At 48.3% G+C, this 18,945-nt stretch overlaps 1 protein-coding gene across 1 annotated transcript in view; it reads left to right on the top strand.

The window, feature by feature from the left end:
- LOC138804466 (testican-1-like) overlaps positions 1–18,945 on the top strand; it is a 346,831-nt gene that overhangs the window by 145,499 nt on the left and 182,387 nt on the right. The window contains exon 3 of the mRNA XM_069988735.1: positions 1,849–1,894. Coding sequence (XP_069844836.1) covers positions 1,849–1,894 — 46 coding nt within the window. The remainder of the gene's footprint in view (positions 1–1,848; positions 1,895–18,945) is intronic.

Here is an 18,945-nt window from a genome sequence, read left to right as displayed (position 1 = left end):
GCTGGAGATAAGAATCTCACAAGCTTTTCCATAGACTGGCTTTGAGTTGTGATCCTCTGATTCTCACCCTCAAGAGTAGCTAGGATTATAGGTTCGAGCCTTCAGCACCCAGCTGGGAGAGTGATTTTCATGGTGTCGATCTCCAGGCTAAGTGGGCTAGGAAGACGACCAGTTGGACCATACAATTGAAGCCAGGGAAAAGCGGGCCAATTCCTCAGAGTTAAAAATAGTTTAATGCAGAATCTCCAGGATCCAGAGAAACCTGTTCATGTTTATTCATGCTCTGGAAAACGGCATCACTGGCCAAGAAGCAATATGTTCTGATTTTCCTCTAAACCCAGTTTCCTCAAATCTATTTAAGGGCTTAGGTGAACTCAACAAGGATCTAATAAAGCCAGGTAATTGAGGGACGTGGAGCCAATAGGATTCACGGGAGATGGTGTGGGAGATAAGCTGCAGCAGGAGACGGCATGGACAATATTTTAAACTAATTGTGTACTTTGATGTAAATTAACTTTGCCGGAAGAGAAATGGACAGCTTTTTTGAGAGTGTGATAAGCATGCCGAGTGCCCCCAGCAAAGAAACCAGATAATAATTGAGAGGAGGGAAATGCCAGCCGACGGCATGGGTCTGCGTGCGGGGCTGGCAGCCGTCCAGGGGTACAGACAGTGGCCGTCTGGGCGGTGGTGGGGGCTGGGGGAGGGCAGAGGGGGCAGGAAGCTCAGCACACAGCGGCTATTTGCAGCAAAAGGGTTGCCTGGAAGTGGAGGAAGCCCGGTACCTGCGGCTTAGGCCTGTCATCCCAGCTACTCAGGAGACCAAGATCTCAGGGCCATGGTTCATAGCCAGCCTGGACAGGAAAGACTGTAAGACTCTTATCAACAGTTACCCATCGAAAAGCCAGAGGTAGACTTGGGGCTCAAGGAGTAAAAAGAGAATGAGGTCTTGAGTTCAAACCCCAGTACCAATATATACACACACACACACACACACACACACACACACACACACACACACACACACACACACACACACACACACACACACACACACACACACACACACACACACACACACACACACACACACACACACACACACACACACACACACACACACACACACACACACACACACACACACACACCCCCCCCCCCCCCCCCCCCAAGAGGGGAGGCAATTAGAACTATGAAGTGAGTGGTTTAGACTCTTGCCATTTCAAAGCCACAAAAGACCTCCCTCACGGAAGCAAAAGTTGCTGCCAACTGCATGCAAGAGAGACACGGTTACACATGGCCCAGATTGGCCAGCGTTTGCTTTTCCATTCTTCCACGACTGGAAGAGATGGCGTTCAGCTACATACTCATCTACGGATGATTCCAACATTTGAATGGTCCTCCGTGTTCAGGTTTTGTGTGAGTGCCAGAAAACTGAAACTGTGCCTGGGGAGATATGAGAAAGGTTGACAGCTGGATTATCAGTGTTACAGACACAGAGGCTTCATCTTAAACCAGAGTGGCCAGGTACCACCGGAGGTCTAATTGATAGTAATTCCACTTGCACTGTAGAAGGTGTCTGGGCATCTATGTCAAACCGTGATGAGCAATGCTACTTCCGTGTAGAGGTGAAATGGTTACTCTCCTCAGTGTTTAATTCATACAGCTTGAAAGAGAGGAATGTGACAAATACCTCCATCTTTTGGATTGCATGCTTATGCCTGCTTGGGGAAAGAATTCTAAGTGTTTGCTTCTGTGTCTTTGGGGCGTGGCGGGAAAGGCAAGCGTGTGGGCAGCTCTCTGAGAAGCCTTGTGAAACCTGACTTGTGTTTTCTATTTTTGCTTTCGCAGGATGATTATTTCAGGAACTGGAATCCCAACAAGCCCTTTGACCAAGGTAACGGATGCCACCTTTCTTGCTGTCTGGTCTGTGGGAAATGCGGTCTTGCTTTTCTTTCCTTCGCTCACGAAGGCCAGCTAGCTCTCTTATTTGCTTGACTGTGGGGACTCAATTGATTGGGATGGTAGAAATTATTTTCTCAAGTTGGTTTATTTGTCTAGGACAGATTTAAGCCATTTTTCTTTAAAAATTGAATTGACTGATACGATTACTGATTGCCTTATTTTTTTTTGGTTTTGATAGCGAAATGGTTATCAGACTTACCTAAAGAATCGTGGGCTGTATCCACTGCTTTTATTCCTGAAATCTACTGTGCCTAGAGTTACCATAAAAATGAAGCTTCCTTTGTTTAAAAAAAAAGGCTAATCCTGGGAGATGTTTTTCAAGGTCACTGAGATTTCATGTGTTAAATGACTTATTCATGGTTTCTGAAGCTTGCTTGCAGGTTGGCTTGTGGATGGTGTGGGTCTCAGTCTGGTCCTGTGAGGGCTCTGTCCATCCACATCAGCAAGCAGAGGATCAGATTCATGAGACAGGTCACTCACCGTGTGACAAGTCTCACACCGTGTGTGTGAGAGATTTAAGACTCAGGAAGAACCACAGTGAACCAGGCTCTCTTCTCATTGTTCCCTGTGGAGCCATCTTAGCCCGGCTCCACGTGTACCTGGGACCCCAGTATGTACCAAAGCTCCTTCTTAAAACCCAGAGGAAGACTATTACACAGTTTGTCTAGGAGGGTTTATGCTTCTGAGAATGCGTGCAGCTTGTGGCTATGGTGATCGACTTGAAAGGAGGCACTGGAAATGGGGGAAGGCGCCCTTTCTAGGTGCCCCTTCTTTTGCCAGCTGTCCTTATCTTGAGGTTTGTCTCAGAGACCTGTGCCTGGATTCACAAACACTCCTCCTATCCACTATCTGTAACCCACGGGGCCAGAGCGGGTCTTGCAGCCACTTTGAAGAGACCCACCTGCCAGGCTGATAGTGAAATTTTTACCTCCGAGCTTATCATTTGCCTGGAAGTTGTGTCATGCTTTACTTATTCATGCCTGCCTGCCTGCTCCTATCTGTTCATTCATGGATATTCATTGAGCTCTCACTGTTTGCTCAGCCCAAGCCAGCTACTGGAAGAGTGCAGAATTGTTGGCATGCCTGCCTTAGAGCGGGTCAGGGTGAGGAGCAGGAGCAGGGAGAGAAACTGGTCTACAGGATAGGCTAATCAATCTGATGTAGAGCTGTGCAGAGAATTGTGATTGGATAGGTGGGGTCACTGTGGGGGGTTTGTGCGTGTGTGTGTGTGTGCGCGCACGCGCGTGTGTGCGTGTGTGTGTGCGCGCACGCGCGTGTGTGCGTGTGTGTGTGTGTGTGTGTGTATGAGAGAGAGACAGAGACGTAGACAGAGACAGAGAAGGGAGGAATATACAGCTTTCCTCTGTCTGGGCTGTAGATGTCTCAGTCCCTCAGGGTTTGACTCCTTTAAAACTCTGAAGCATTGTAGTAACTCAACACAAAACCATAATTTAGGAATTTTCCGTGAAACATGGCCCCTTCCTTCCTTCCTTCCTTCCTTCCTTCCTTCCTTCCTCCCTCCCTCCCTCCCTCCCTCCCTCCCTCCCTCCCTCCCTCCCTCCATCCCTCCCTCCCTCCCTCCCTCCCTCCCTCCCTCCCTCCTTCCTTCCTTCCTTCCTTCCTTCCTTCCTTCCTTCCTTCCTTCCTTCCTTCGCAGTAGGACAATTTGAACTCCGAGACGTGTGCTTGCTAGGCAGATGTCCTAGCTCTCGAGCCACGCTCAGACCCCTTTCTGCTTCCTCTTCTCCACGCCCCAGTGCGGTCTGGCTTTTTGCCCAGGTCAGCCTGGGCTGGGACCTCCTATGAATACATTATGCATAATAGCAGAGTTAACAGGCACACGCTGTTGTGCCCAGCTTTTTGTTGCTTGAATGGGGGGGGGGTCTCACAAACTTTTTACCCAGGGTGTCCCTGAACCATGACCCTCCCAAACTCTCTATGCTGAGTAGGTAGAAATACGGCACAAGCTCCTGTACTTGGCTTAACCGAATGTTTTTGAGAGATAAACCTTCATTTATGAAGAGTACTCATCCATGCAGAACAGCAAATTCCCTGTCTAGACCTGCTGAATGAGCCCCTCTGCGCACCTCTCCCGAGCAGGCCCTTACTTGGGAAAGCAACTTGACTAAGAATTACCCAGAACTGATGAGTTTTGTTTTCTTAGGTAAGAGCCGGAAATGGGGTCAAGTCAGTAATAGGCTCACAGTTACTCTTTTTTAAGACTTTCAAACAGCTACGAAAACTCTTCTTTACTTGTGCTAATAACGTACTTTGGAGATGACAGGCACGCACTGGCTGTCCATTCCTGATTGGAGTGTAGCAGATTGCTCCCCTTGGTTTGGTTAGACAGAAACGGAGTGTCGAAAAGCACCTGTGATTTAATTCAGGTAGGGGTTTTCTCTCTGGAGAGTGGCAGCTGGCATATGAGGAGGCCTCAACTTTGCAAAGCACATCGTAAGAAATGATGGAGCCGGGCACCAGGGGCTCACGCCTGTCATCCTGGCTACTCCGGAGGCTGAGATCTGAGGACCACGGTTCAAAGCCAGCCAGGGCAGGAAAGTCCATAAGAAACTTATCTCCAATAAACCACTAGAAAACCGGAAGTGGCGCTGTGGCTCAAGCAGTAGGGTGCTCGCCTTGAGCTGAAGAGCTGAGGGACAGAGCCCAGGCCCAGAGTTCAAGCCCCGCGACCAACAAAAACAAAAGAAATGATGGGGTACAATCAGCAGCCTCAACTGAAAAGCATATTAAGAGTTTCAGTGAGGCATCTGGGCTTGTTTCGGGGGGTGGGGGCTTCCAGATGACTGCGGGCTTGAGCAGCAGGGCAGAAGAGGGGAAGGAAGGGCCCGCCTGGGCACTCCGGCTTAGCGCTGTCACAAAGGCGATCTGGGGCGCACGGAGGGGTGTTCCACACCTGCCGCAGGCTTGCACTGGGGAGCCATGCGAGGTTTCTGAGCAGGCGATCTGGTTGGGTAACTCAATAGGCGTGACCAGGGATGTCAGACACAGTCCTGTAGGATGCTGGGGTCACTTCCGCATCCCATCATCCACCACGTTGGAGTCCCGGGCTGTGGCGGTAACGGGTGGCCAGGGGCGTGGCTCGGGCGCTGATCAACCTAACTCTTCCCTGGAGCAGCCTCAGGCCCCGCGAACGCTTCTTCTCAAGGAGAGCTCTGGTCCTGCACACATTGTGAGACACGGCAGGTCCTCCGGCCATCTGGAGACTCATAATGCTCATTAAAGCTCCGGGACACGTTTAACTGGGAAAGCACTTTCAACCTGTCCATTTCTAGCTTCACCTTTGAGCGCCTGTTGTTTCTGTTTCTGGTAGTGCTAGGGTTTGAACTCAGTGCCTCACACGTGCTAGGCAGGAGCTCGGTCCTCGACCCACATCTTAGCTTTTTGTTTTGAACTGTTCTGTTGAGAGAGGGTCTTGTTGTTTTTTTCCCCTGGCCAGTCTCAAGTGTGATCTTCCCTACGTTTCCCACCATAGCTAGGGGGCAGACCTGTTACTACCATACCTGTTTTTCAGTGTTGAGATGAGGTCTCTTGAGCTTTCCTCCCGGGGCTGGCCTGGAACCGTGATCCTCTTCCCTCTCCCAGATTCACACACAGCTGGGATGGCAAGCATGAGCAACGGCGCTCAGCTGCTGACTGAGATGGGGCCTCCCACATGCTTCGCCTGGGCTGGTTGTGAATAGTTCTCCTCCCAGGCTCTTCCTCCTGAGAAGCTAGGACGATTAGCATGAGCCACCAGTGCCTAGCTGGGACATGGGTGCTGATTTCGCACCTTAATCTGGGCACCCAGAAGAAGTAGTGTAGTACGTGACAGGTGTAGCCTTGGGCTCTGGAGTGTGATTCCCAGGCTTTAGAGCTTGATTATCAGTCACCGTGTGGCTTTGGACAGTCATCTCAACTTCTCTGATCCCAAGCGTTCCCACGGGGAAACTCAGTGCTGATCGTACTTTGAACACAAAGCACTGAGGAGATGCGACGGATTCCTACTAGTAGCCCCTGTCTTCCATGCCTTCTCTGCCTCTCACTTTTAGCTGCCTCTCTCCCTGGCTTCCCTCCCTCCCTCCCCACTCAGGTGTTCTTTCTCCTCCTTTCCCGTGTGTGGACCCCCCAGAGCTGAGGCACGCTCCCCCTGGTAGTTGATGGGAAGGACTGCGTCCCAGCTCCCTTCAGCTAGAGCCGAAGAGGTCCAGGTCCTTAGCGTCTTCATTTATTCCTTCATTCCATGAGAAGCTCGAGGTGTGTGGTGTGGACAGTAGACCACACCAAGGAAAGCGCCTCTGTGGCGTACCCCCATTGCTAGCACCTCCACTGGTCCCCCAGGTATGGCGTGTGGGGGCCAGGCGGGTGGGGTTGAGGAGGGAGCTGGGGCCTGGGCTGGCCTGCATTTGAGCAGGTGGCTTCACTCTAGTGTAGCAGCCGGGGTGTGGTTGGGCCACGACTTGGCCTTAGACATGCTGTGCCTTTGATCTGTCCATCTGGATCCGGGGAACCTGCCTGGTGACAGTCCCCACCCCCCATGTTGACAGAGGCGTCCCATGTCCTCTCGCCCTCTGAGGGAGGTGTCTCGGTCAGGACCGTCATCCACAAAGCGCAGAGTGGGAAGGAAGGGATAATGTACTGAACCACAGTGCTGCTGTAAAAAGCTAAAGAGCTTGCTTCGGGGATTCCCAGAACGGGTACTGAACAAGCTACAAAGCTAGTTCTTTTAGGAAAAGACACCTGAAGCTTCCTCCTACCATTTCCGTTGAGGGAGCAGGCCTGTCGCTTGCTGGTGGTCATCCTGGGCGATTGGAAAAGGTAGCTGGCGTGTGCCCGTGTGCATGATGCCTACCTTACCTTCACGTGGAATCTGGATCCCATGCAGACAGCTCAGTAGCTCAGGATCTCCACTATAGCCATGCTCCACCAGGGGACCAGCTCACTCATTTCTTTGGGTACAAAGTCTTTCTTGCCGAGCCAAACCATGTTAGGGAGAAAGGGCCAGTGAGCCTTAGAATGGACGAGATTTGCAACAAAGTAAATGCACGTTGTAGACAAAATGTGTGGCACTGTCGTTAGGTTCGCCATTCCTCCTTCAAGGAGAACGCCGGTCATTCTTGTCCAGCAGCAGCTTGTGCTGGCGCTCTTCAGAGCAACATAGGAGCACCCAGGAACTGATTCCCAGAGAGAAACAAAGCCTAGAGAGTCATCCCGTGTGCTTCAATGGAAGAAGAAAACCCTTGACCTTTTTGACTCCTAATCTATTATACCAGCATTCCGGCAAGTCCCGATCCTGAGCACAGCCTTGCACTGTGTGTTCGAGACAGTTCTACAACTCAGAAGGAGAAAGTGCTTCCCCCTGGCCTGGCTGCCTCTGGACCCTGGGCTCAGAGGGTTCCTACAGCGCTGACATTTCACTGCGGTTTTAAAGGAGCATCAGGAGAAGAAATTGCTTTTTTTTTTTTTTTTTTCCAAATTATTCCTTAGGAATGATTTTCCCCCTCTAGATGAATGTGAAACGTTACAGGGTGAGTTTAATAGAAACCGCACATGTCTGTAGCCCCTTCCATCTAGAGGTGGACTTAGACCTCATCTCTCAAGGAGCCTCTGATTTGCATTCATCAGGCCTTGAACAATTTATTTCTTTGTTTCCAAAAGAGCCTTCCCCAAGCCCTGGAGCTGTTGATTTGCAGAAGCAGCTGGCCCGGTGTGTGGGAAGCATGTTGATCATCTTCTCCTGGATCCTTCACGTGGGATGGCTGGCTTGCTCTCCCCCTCTGCCTTTCCGTGTGGTTTCTGGAAGATGCTTTTTTTTTATTTTTTTAAGTCGCTGCTCTGCTAAATCACATGCACTCCGTGCTCGGTGGCCTCCGCTCCACCACCAGCGCGTATGCGTCTGGATCCCGACAAGTAGTTTCTGTTTGAAAAAGTAGGTGGAGTCTGATTTTTGGAAGTTCAAACTCAATTCTGGCAGAGAAGACAGAAGACGGAATTCAGATATGGCGGTGTCCCTGCCTAAACTCGTCTCTCTGCTTTGAAGCCAGATTGAGTTCAAAGGTTCCTCTTTGGCTAGCTTTCCCTGTTTGCTTATTCAAGAGAAATTAAGCAGTAGATGCGTCAGGGTGAAATCCCCTGGTGGTTCCTTCTTGGTCTTCTTTCTCATTTCTATAACGACTATTAATTTACTTTTGCATCCATGTCTGGAAACTGTTATATCTTGTCTGTGTGTCCACAAATTGGTGCATACATACATATGTACATACATACATATGGTTCTGGGGCTTTAACCCCGGCCTCACACCCATTCTGCCTGTTTGCTTGCTCAACTGGCAACTCTACGGCTTTGAACCTTAGCTAGGATTACATGTGTGAATACGGGTACCCAACTCTCTATAGTTTTTCGTTGTGGTGGTGGTTATTTTCGTTTCTGTGCTGGTACTGGGGCTTGAACTCAGGGCCTCCTGTTCTCAGCGTTCTGGTTCATGGCTGGTGCTCTGTCACTTGGGCCATGCCTCCGTCTAGTTTTTTGCTTGTTAGTTGGAGGTGGACTCTCACAGACTCCCCTACCTGGGCTGGTGTCTAACCGTCGTCACCCAGACTCATCCTCCTGAGTAGCTAGGATGACAGGTGCGAGTCACCAGTGGCTTTCTTGACTTGAGTGTCCCCTTGTGTGCACACAGGGCATTCCTCCGTGGCTCCTGACACGTTTGCCATCTTGTGAGTCAGGTTCAGACAGCATGGCTTTCTGTGTGATTTCTCATAAAGGAAGCCAACCTGACAAATTAGGACTCTAATGCTCTGATTGCCAAGGTTACAATTTAACCAATGAGGTCTGAGTCCAACTTCAACAAAAACCAGTGGGATTAAATGGATCTCTTCTCCATCGGGGTGGAGAGGGAGATGTAGCATAAACAGGGGAAAAAGCCAAAGGAAGCTCCTCTCACAGAGTCTCTCGGGACTCCGCAAACGTGTCCCAGGATTTGGAAGGTTCGAGCTTGGACCCCGGCGATCCCTTTCATTTGCTGAACACCTTGCCTTACACCCTCGCTTTGCCCCCTGCAGTCGGGACAGTGAGATGGGTCTCATCAGGCCTTGGTGAACCCAATCGTAATCTGGTTGGCAAAGGTACCAGATGTTGGTATGATGCATGTTCTTTTTGTTTTGTTTTGTTTCAGTCCCGTGGCTTCAAATTCAGGGTCTGGGCACCGTCCTGAGCTTCTTTTGCTCAAGACTAGTGCTCTACCATTTGAGCCACAGCACCACTTCTGGCTTCTTGGTGGTTTATTGGAGATGAGAGTCCCACGGACTTTCCTGCCCGGGCTGGCTGTGATGAACCACCATGATGCTCAGATCTCAGCCTCTCTAGCATGGATTACAGGCGTGAGCCACGGTGTCCAGCAGCGAGGCGAGTTCTCAGTCAGCCTGCATTCCTTGCAGCTCGGTCAGTTCTACCAGGTGCAGTGATGTAAGCCCTGTTTCCTCTGCGTGCAGGCGCAAGCACGTGTGCTGGCATGGTGCTGGCTTCTCAGAGGACACTGTGGCCCCTTCCCTAGAGCTCCAGAAGAGGAGCCGTTCTGGGTGGCATCTCCCCTTGGGGAGTTCTGGGGATCAGGAGAGTAGTCCAGCTCACCATGTGGTTACAGGCTTTCTGTTACTGTGTTTAGGGGGCTTTGGGGCATGATCAGTCCACCTTTATTACCATTTTCCCTACCTCATAAAATGTGGTGTTAATTTTTGTCAAAAGAAGAAAAAAAAAGTATCTGCTATTCCACTTGCTCAGAACAACAACCTTCCCTGAATGAATTATGGAATATTTGTTGAGTTTTAATGGACTAGCTTTGGTTTAGGTAAATTCTCAATAGGGGAGCATATATCAGCTGAATTTTCAAATGGATCAATATTGCAGTTTACATTTGTTTTCTTATTGGAGATTGGGGATCAGAAGGGAGAGGATGGCTTCCAGCACATTGCTGAGAAAGGAGGGCTGTGCTCAGTGGAAAGTCCTGGCTGGAAGGCGGTGTGTGTGTGTCCAGTGTCTGATGACGACGATGTGGTCTGCCAGGAGGCTGCTGAGCAGTGTCAGGATTTGAACTCCTTTCTCTCCTCACCCACTTGGTAGCTCTGTGTGCCAGGGCAGGTGCCCTACTTCCCTGAGCTTTCATTCCCTTATCTACTAGATAGAAATTCAGACATTTCCCCCCATTATCCTTTCTGGTCCCCTCTCCCCCTTCCTACTTATCACCCCGACCTTCCCAAGTAGAGCTCCTTCGTCTACTTTTACATCTGTTTTTCTTTTTAAATCTTGATTCTGTACATGCCAGAAAACATACGGTATTTCTTTCTTTGAATGTGGCTTAGTTTGGTAAGCATACATATTTTCAGTTCTGTCCATTTTCCCACCGATGACGTGATCTTGTTCCTCCCTGTGGATGAATAATATCTCATTGTGTTTATATAATAACACGCTGTCTTTATCCATCCATCTATTGATGGACACTAGGGCTAATAGCACCACACTAACCAGGGCAGCTAAAAGTGGCACACAGGAATCTCTCCTGTGGCTCCCTTAGATGTATGCCCCGGAATGATATACCAGAATCTCAGGAGAGTTATATTTTTCCTAACTTATGTGTTTATATTATCTTTGTGCGGTACAGGGGTTTGAACTCAGGGCTTCATGCTTGCCAGGCAGGCTCTCTAGCTACCATGCCATAGTTCCAGTCTTAATGTTTTTGAGGAGTCTCCATACTGATGTCCGTAGATTGTGGCACTAGTTTGCATTCCCACCAAGCGTGTATGAAGCTCCTTTTCTCCTACATTTGTTTATTTTCCTGATGATGGACATTCTGACAAATGAACCAGAATATCAGCGTAGTTTTTTGAATGTTGAACATTCCTTCACATAGTTATTGGCCCTTTGTAGTTCTTTTAATAAATGTCTCTACAATTCTTTTACCCATTGATGGATTATTTGGATTTTTAGTTACTTGTGTGTTCTAGATATTAATATCCTGCCAGATGATAGCTGGCAATTATTTTCCTCCAGTTTTTAGGCTGTTTGTTCTGGTAATTTATCCTTTGTTGTACAGAAGCTTCTTAATTTGATAGAGTCCTACCGACCGCTTCTTGCTCTCATTTCCTGAGCTACCTAAGTTGTATTCAGAAAGGCATTCCCCATACCTATATCTTCAAGAGTTTTCTGTGTTTTTATGGAGTAGTTTTAGGCTTTACATTAAGGCCTTTGATCCATTTTGAATTGATTTTTGTACAAGGTGAGACTTTGGGATCTAGTTTCATCCTCTTACACAAGGATACTCAGTAAGAATTATGAAATTTATTGCCCTCAGGTAGGGTCTGCAAACCAACCCAGACTTGCCATAAACAACATGATATGGAACCAAGCCTTGGTCAAAGATCGAACCGACTCTTCCTCATTATAAGCAACGCAATAAGGAACCAAGCTTTGGCTGAAGATGGAGGACTGAAGTTTCGTTTTGAAGTCTGAAGGATCTTAGCCCTTTTTGATGTGTTGACTTATTCCATCAGAGTATAAATTAATTGATCCATTCAAACCTGGGCCAAGTAGTTTCGGAGCATGTAGGCTGCTCTGGTTGTAGTTTACATAGCGGAGAGAGAACCACAGGAAATGAAATCAGCCAGAGGCGGTGGCCAAGACAAGGATCCAGGAGCAATCTAAGGATGGGTGGATGTTTGAAGGTGGCTGGCAGGCTCCGTGCGATAGAGGATAGTTCTCTCCAATTTTAGGGTGGCAGATGTGAGATTGGACAAGGCCTGTGTCCCTCGGGGCTCCTGTAGCAAAATGCCAGAGGCCGAGTTCTAAGTAGCAAGCATGTTCCCGCGGCACGGGAGGCCACATGTCCGTCTGAGTGCCAGCACGGCTGGCCTCGGAAAAGGGCTCTGTGCCTTCTGGGTTGTATGCAGTAGCTCTCTCCACATGTGTTCACGTGGAAGAAACAGTCAGAGAATTGTCCGGGGTCCCTTTTATAAGGTACCAGTGCCAATTGGGGGGTTCTCACACCTCTCAAAAACTACCTCCCAATACCATCACGCCGGGGCTTGGGATTTCAACATCTGCAGCTCCACTCCGCGTAGACAGGGTGCTGCTTTTAAAAGTGAGCCTGATAGACAGGAAGAAAGTGCAGTACGCTGAAACGCAGGCCGATGCGCTCCCCATCCGTGTCTGAAGAGCCCAGATGTGCCCTTTGTGGGGCAGAGGCTCAGTGCCTGGGAGACGGGGCTGAGGCAGCTGGCACTGTGCCTGTCCCTCTGGAGAGCAGACCCGGCCCGCTCCAGCCGAGTCCAGTCTTGAGGGCTGTGCTGGGCAGCATCGGGACTTCACATCGCTCAGGAGTAGCAGGAGATGAAGATGCTTTCATGTGCGTGTATAGCTGGGCCTACCGAGCGGTTCCTAACCACCAATCAGGGAAGGAGACACTCAGTTGTACCTCCCAGGGAGGTGAAGGCAGGCGGCTGATCAGGAGAAATGCAGACATTCCTGGGTCTGAGAGCAGAATGCCCTTGCTCAGGGGCCTCAGAAGAGGCTTGCCAGGGCTCCTTTGTCTGTGCCAGTATCTGACAGTGACAGAAGTCTTCCTCTACAATATCTCAGTGTATAACAGCACTGGCCGCCAAGCACAGTTCTTTCAGTTAATCCAGTAATACCAAGTACACAATCTTCGAAGGGTCTGGCCTGATACACAAGTAAAATTGACAGCCTGGAGAAGATGGTTGGCCTGTACCTCCATCAGGGAATAGTCTACATTGCTTCCAGTAACTGTTTAGCAGGCAGAACAGAGAGTTCTAGGCTTTTCCTGGCAGAGACAAGGAGTTGGGATGATCTGTGCTGCCAGCTAATAGAAGCAACTGAGTCCACTCACTTCAGCCAAGTGGCAGGAAGTGCCAGGCCCTCCATTCGCGCCCACCCCAGAGCATTCAGCCCCCACTGGTCACCTCTGTGCTCAGAGCAGGCAAGCCAGACATGAAGAATGTCTGCATTCTCCTGTAAAGACCTTAGAACCCTGGGCTGTTGCAGGGAGCTGTCCAGGGTCCTGCCGAGTCCCTTTGGGTGATACACATGCTCACACACATTCGCCCCCTTTTTTTTTTTTAAATGTGTATAGACTAAATCTGCACTTTTTATTTATTTTATTTAAAGACATTACTAAGTTTGTAGCACATAAAATATAAAAAAAGAAAATATGAAATTTATAAATTAGAAAACGTGTAAAATTCTCAGCCACCACCTGAATTGGTGGCCCTTTGCAGATGTGAAGTGGGTGTGTGCAGATCTCAGTTTCCGTCTAATAAAAAGAGATCCTCATGGCAGAAGAGCTAAACATGTTGCGAAAGTTCAGAGAAATAGGAATGTTATCTTAGAGCTTTTTTTTCCCATGGAAGTGTTATGAAATCATAAAAAAAAAACTCAGTAGACACACACTGAATACTTAATTTTAAGCCACATCTCTGATCTAGTTAAGATACATTATTTATTAAGAAAACTCTCCCCTTGGGGAAAATATAATTTTTGGATACAAGCCATATACATGTTGGCAGGCATATGCTAATATTTAAGACTTTTTCCCCCCACTCTTAGTGAGGTTGCTCCTCTGTTGTTTTTTATGTGTTTAGTCAGGAAGAGAAATTCCCGGCTTGTGATGGTAAAGTCTGGTTAGGGACGCAGGTTCGTCATTCGGCTTTCATAGCAGGGCCCAGACTTCTTCCTCCTGAACTGCCTTCCAGGGCAGGTTTTCCAGGAAGGGGTGGGAAGAATACTGAAGGGGCTGGGCAGGCACGCAGGGCATCCGGTTTCCAGCAGCTCTGCTTGGTTCTTCTTCTGATGCTTCTCAGAGTAGCTCAGAAGCCAGGGAGGCTTTGGTTCCACCCAAGTACAGCTTCTGAGCCCCAGGGCTTGAGGTAGTCTGTCCCTGAGGTGGGGGGGGGGCGACTGGGTCAGCTTTGGGGGGGCGCACAGGTCATATCGGGCGGCCCCCTAGGTGTAGTGAGCACCGTTCTGATTTGGGGTCTGTGTTGTCCTGTGAGACAGTGGGTCCAGGGACAGGTGTCGATTTACTTTACGCAGTGAGTGATTCCTCATGGAATTCCTCCAGGCAGCCCGCCCCGCCTCGCTTGCCCACCTGCAATGCATCTTTGCAAGACTAAGAAGTGAATGGGTACAGATTTACACAAAGCCGCCCAGTCCCAGCTACAGGGGGGTGGGGGGAAGGAGACCGAGGGATCTTGAGTTCAGTGTCAGCCTGGGGAAAATTAACAAGACCTTATTACTCAAGAAAAGTAAAAACAGAAGGGCTAGGGCATAGATGGAAGGCCCTGGGTTCAATCCCCAGTACTACCAAGAAATGCCCCACTCATTGCCGCCAGGAAAGAAAGGTAGCCGGATCAATATATATGCAGCGAGGAAAGGTAGCCTGTAGTCTGTTTAGAGCATCAGATTATGGGTGTGGAGCTGCCCAGTCCCTCCAAGAATGCGGGGAGTAGCCAACCCTGGCACCACCATTTATCTTGCTAGATCTGCAGGCACCAACATCATTTTCCAAATACAGTGCAATCTCTGAGGTGTTAGGTTCCTGTGGAGAGATTGGCATCTTCAATCAAGGAGACGCTTTTTTTTTTTTGCAGTATATCCCAGACTCCAGGAAATGGGGAAAGTAAGTATTGAGCAGGAAGTCAGCACCTCTACACAGCACCTGCAGCAGACCTGGAGAGAGGGCATCACCCTGGTCTGTGTCCTCCAGGAAAGCTCCGGTCCTGCCGGTCAGTGCACCCAGCCAACCGCAAAGGGTAGAGTCTCCTGGTGGAGCATATGCCGCGCCCCACAGGGCACAGCGGTGCTCTTACTCAACCATGCCATGTGGCTTCCTTCTTGGGGAAACCTAAAGTGCATGTCAGATGCAATGTGATTTATAGCTTACCATTTCAGACGCCGAAGAAAAGACCTGACAAATAAAGACCCTCTCAGATAAAGGCGGGGTACGACGCTTCGGCAAAAAGATAGAAGCAGGGGCAGGGCTCACGTGGCAGAGGATCGGCTTTGAGTGCAAAAGCTAAATGAGAGCCAGAGGTCCTAGTTCAAGCCCCGGTGCTGGCACAAAAAATACCTGCAGAATTAGGTAATCAGTGTGGGATGTGAGAGCTTTTTGTCACCTCACCTCCAGCAGCATTGATTGGAAGGTACCGGACTATTCTTTTTCTTTTGGGGGCTGGTTATGGGGCTTGAACTCAGGGCCTGGATGCTGCTGTCCCTGAGCTCTTTCACTCAGGGCTAGCACCCTATTGCTGCTAACCACAGTTCTGCTTCCCATTTTCTCATGGTTAATTGGAGAGCAGAGTCTGAGGGATTTTCCCGCCTGGGCTGGCTTTGAACTGCCATCCTCAGATCTCAGCCTTTTGAGTAACTGGGATAGGCGTGAGCCACCAGCAGCCGGCATCAGGGCTATTTTATATACCACTAAAACCCCCCAAATCTTACATTCAACCGATGGTTTAAAGAAAATAACCACCATTCTGGCTTCTGTATTAAAATACGAAAATTAATATTGCAAATATAGCAAATGTTAAGCATTGGTAAATTTGGTATTCTTGGCCTGTCTGTGGAAGGGGCTTAATACTGCACTTATTTAACAGGGTAGGAAACCTAGCCTCAAATCGGTAGTATTGGGCAGAGGTGTCTACCATTTTTCTTCTGCAAAAGGTCAAGTAGTAAATATCGTAGGCAGCTGGGCCTATGAAGCCTTTTTTGCAACAGTTGAGTTTGGACTTGGACATAGGAAACATGCAAATGAATAGAAGGTCTGGCTGGATTCCAGAGAAATTTCACTTGTGGAAAATGGAATTTGAATCTCATTTAATTTCCACAGGCTATAAAATATTGTTTTAACATTTTGAGTTATTTAAAAATGTGAAAATTGTCTCAGCTCACGAGTCACGCAATGCCACCAGCAAACCAAATTTGACCTGGCTTTGGCACTGGACTGGAGGTCGTTGAGCCTTGGATAAGAGCCATGAAGGGTCTTGGTTCAAATCCAGGCGTGTCTCCACAACCATGTTCATTCTGCACTATAGTAGGCTGGTTCGTATAAGGAGAGTTATCAGCTTGTTTATTCTAAGAAAAACAATCCACTCGAGTATGACTTGCTTTAGGTTGAGAAGTTTGTCAATGTTTTCAAAGGGGGACTCATTTTTTTCTGAAGTTGTTTCATTTTTTAGCTCAGCATTAATTATGATGTGGTGATCCATTTTGGCTCTTGAACTGACAGCTTGGAAATGTAAAGTTTTCTTTAAGTATAACAAACATGTACAAGATCTTAAAAAATTCAGGTCATTAAATGAAAAGTCAGGATTGTCACTTGCTCATTCCCTTTATTCTATAATTCATCTTCTTGAAGTAGAAGTGTGGCTCAAGCGGTAGGGTGCCTAGCCTTGATTTACAAAGCCACAGGAGCGTGTGGGGCCCTGGGTTCAAGCCTCAGTACTGATACAGAAATACCTAGCATTCATCTTCTCATCGACAACACTGTGAATAACTTCTACATCATTCTGAAAGCTTCCTGAGGGAGAGTCGTGCGTGTGGATTCATGGTGGCTTTTAACTTCGTGATGACTTTTACTTTTCATCACTGTTGTAATGTAATTTAGCTTAGAGAGCACACCATGTAAACTCACACATTAGCACATTGCGTATTCCATGTTTGGCCTGGCTGGAGTTTGCACTTAGGGCCTTACACTTTCTAACAAGTACTCTACCATTTCAACCATGCGGCAGCTCTTTTTGCTTTAGTATTCAGTCAGACTCTCATGCTTTTGTCTGGCTGGCTTTGGACTGTGATCCTCCTACTCCCTTCTCTTGATTTACAAGGATTTCAGGCATGAATCCGGTATGCACTTCTTGTTTTTCAAGGTAAGTCTCCCTAAATAGCTGAGGAATTTTTCCCAACTAGGCTACAGGCCTACAATCTCTGACTCTGAGTAGCTGGTATTACATGTGTGCACCACCTGGCAGTATATTATTTATACATACCCTGTGCGATCTACTCTTTAAGTATAGCTACTTATTTAACATTGTTTTTTTATTGCTGGATTTGAGCTGATTCTAGATTTTAGTGATTATAATGGCTTACACACTGTTGCAGTTAAATCTATCATACTTGGAGCACAATTGTGTACGGTATGTCTCTAGAAGTGAAACTATTGCATTAAAGAAACTGTACATTTTCTCTACATTAGCATATTTTCGCAGTAAATTTCAAACCAGTTATCTGCATGGTGAACAGCCTTGCCGGTGGGAAGCGAGCCCTGTTTTGTCCCTGTGATGCTTCCCAAGGCCTGCTGTACTCTGTTGGGTGGCAAAATGCATCCTCTTCCATGGTGCCGTTGGTAGAGAATTAGTGTGCAGTGGCCCTGAGGTTTGGGGTCCCAGAGCTCATCATGATCTTTGACATCTACTTAAAGAGCAGTCACTTTATGAACATAAGAAACATGTGTTCTGTGTCTCCCTGGCAGGAAGCAACATCTGTCTGTGAATGTGGTGGTTCATGTCCCTAAATGTCCAGCGAAGCCGACAGGAAGGCTGAGAGTCGCTGGCGTCCGCTCACTTCGGGGACTGTGGCACTTATGCGCTGAGCACTTTCTGTGGGTCATCTTTGAATTTTCACAATGACCTTATCAAACCTGGAACTGTCCCCCTCCTGTGTTCAGATGAGGAAACGGAGAGGGTCACCGAGCTTATAAATGTGGGTCACAGAGCAGTTCAATGGTAGAGCCAGGCTTTGAATCCAGAGAGGACTTGGAAACTTCTCTTCTTGGTCAGTTCTATCATTTTGTAAATATCCCAACATTTTAAACTATCGTCTGCTTCATGGTCCACATTACTGAGACTGGGATGCTGTTTCTACCTTGTTTCTCCAGCCTTAATACAAAGGCTTTTCTACCAGAGTATGAGTTCCAATGACAGGGTCATGAGTCACTCAGACCTAGGGCCATGGCATGTTGACTAACTTAATGAATTTGACAGATTCACATAAAAAGAATTGGAAGGTCACCAAGACTGTATCATCAGGAGCTGAGTAATGGGGAATGCAGGTTAAGAAGGTTGAAGAAGACTCAGAGGGTGTGACTTCTGTATCTGCTCACCCAGTCATGAGACCAGAAGAACAGCAAATTTTATTTTCAATATGTTAAAACTGTACTTGGTCCCTTATCCTTGGTCTCCACATTTCTAGTGAAGACGCGCGCGCGCGTGTGTGTGTGTGTGTGTGTGTGTGTGTGTGTGTGTGTGTGTGTGTGTGTGTGTGTGTGTGTGTGTGTGTGTGTGTGTGTGTGTGTGTGTGTGTGTGTGTGTGTGTGTGTGTGTGTGTGTGTGTGTGTGTGTGTGTGTGTGTGTGTGTGTGGTGAACTTACCCTATGGTGATGATTGGTTGTGTAGTTGAAGTCCATTCCGTTTTCTGAGATGATTGGTTGTGTAGTTGAAGTCCATTCCGTTTTCTGAGATCTGGTTGGTAAACTAGCCTAAAGAAGATCACAGATGAAACCCCCATGTCCATCTCATAGAATGAGGTAGTTTCTTAGTTTCTGCATGGATGGTGACCTCTGAACCAAGGGAGAGTGTGAACCCCTGACTCCTGGTGCTGGCCTCAGGAATCGAGGCCCTGGGCGAGGCAGACCCCCCTCTGAGTATACCTTCCCCACCTCAGCGTGCCCCCCCTGCAGGTTTTTTCTCAGAGCTTCTTCATGGCTCTTCTCTACTGCCACGACCCTCCTTCCCTCTGAGTCTTTTCTTTAACCTGACCAATACCTCTTAATTCATCGGTCTTACGGGTTGTCCGCCGAGTGAACTGAAACGTTAGAGGCTCTCCAAACCGCAGGGCAGGGGTCCTCCAACTGGAGTTGTGTGATGGAGACGAACAGTGGAGCCGGTAGAATGCTGACCCTGGACTCGACTCACAAGGGTTGG

This window comes from Dipodomys merriami, unplaced genomic scaffold (genome assembly GCF_024711535.1).
Source record: "Dipodomys merriami isolate MVZ:Mamm:240054 unplaced genomic scaffold, mDipMer1.0.p SCAF_366, whole genome shotgun sequence".
Taxonomy (NCBI): domain Eukaryota; kingdom Metazoa; phylum Chordata; class Mammalia; order Rodentia; family Heteromyidae; genus Dipodomys; species Dipodomys merriami.
This window is presented reverse-complemented; position numbering and strand designations above follow the sequence as displayed.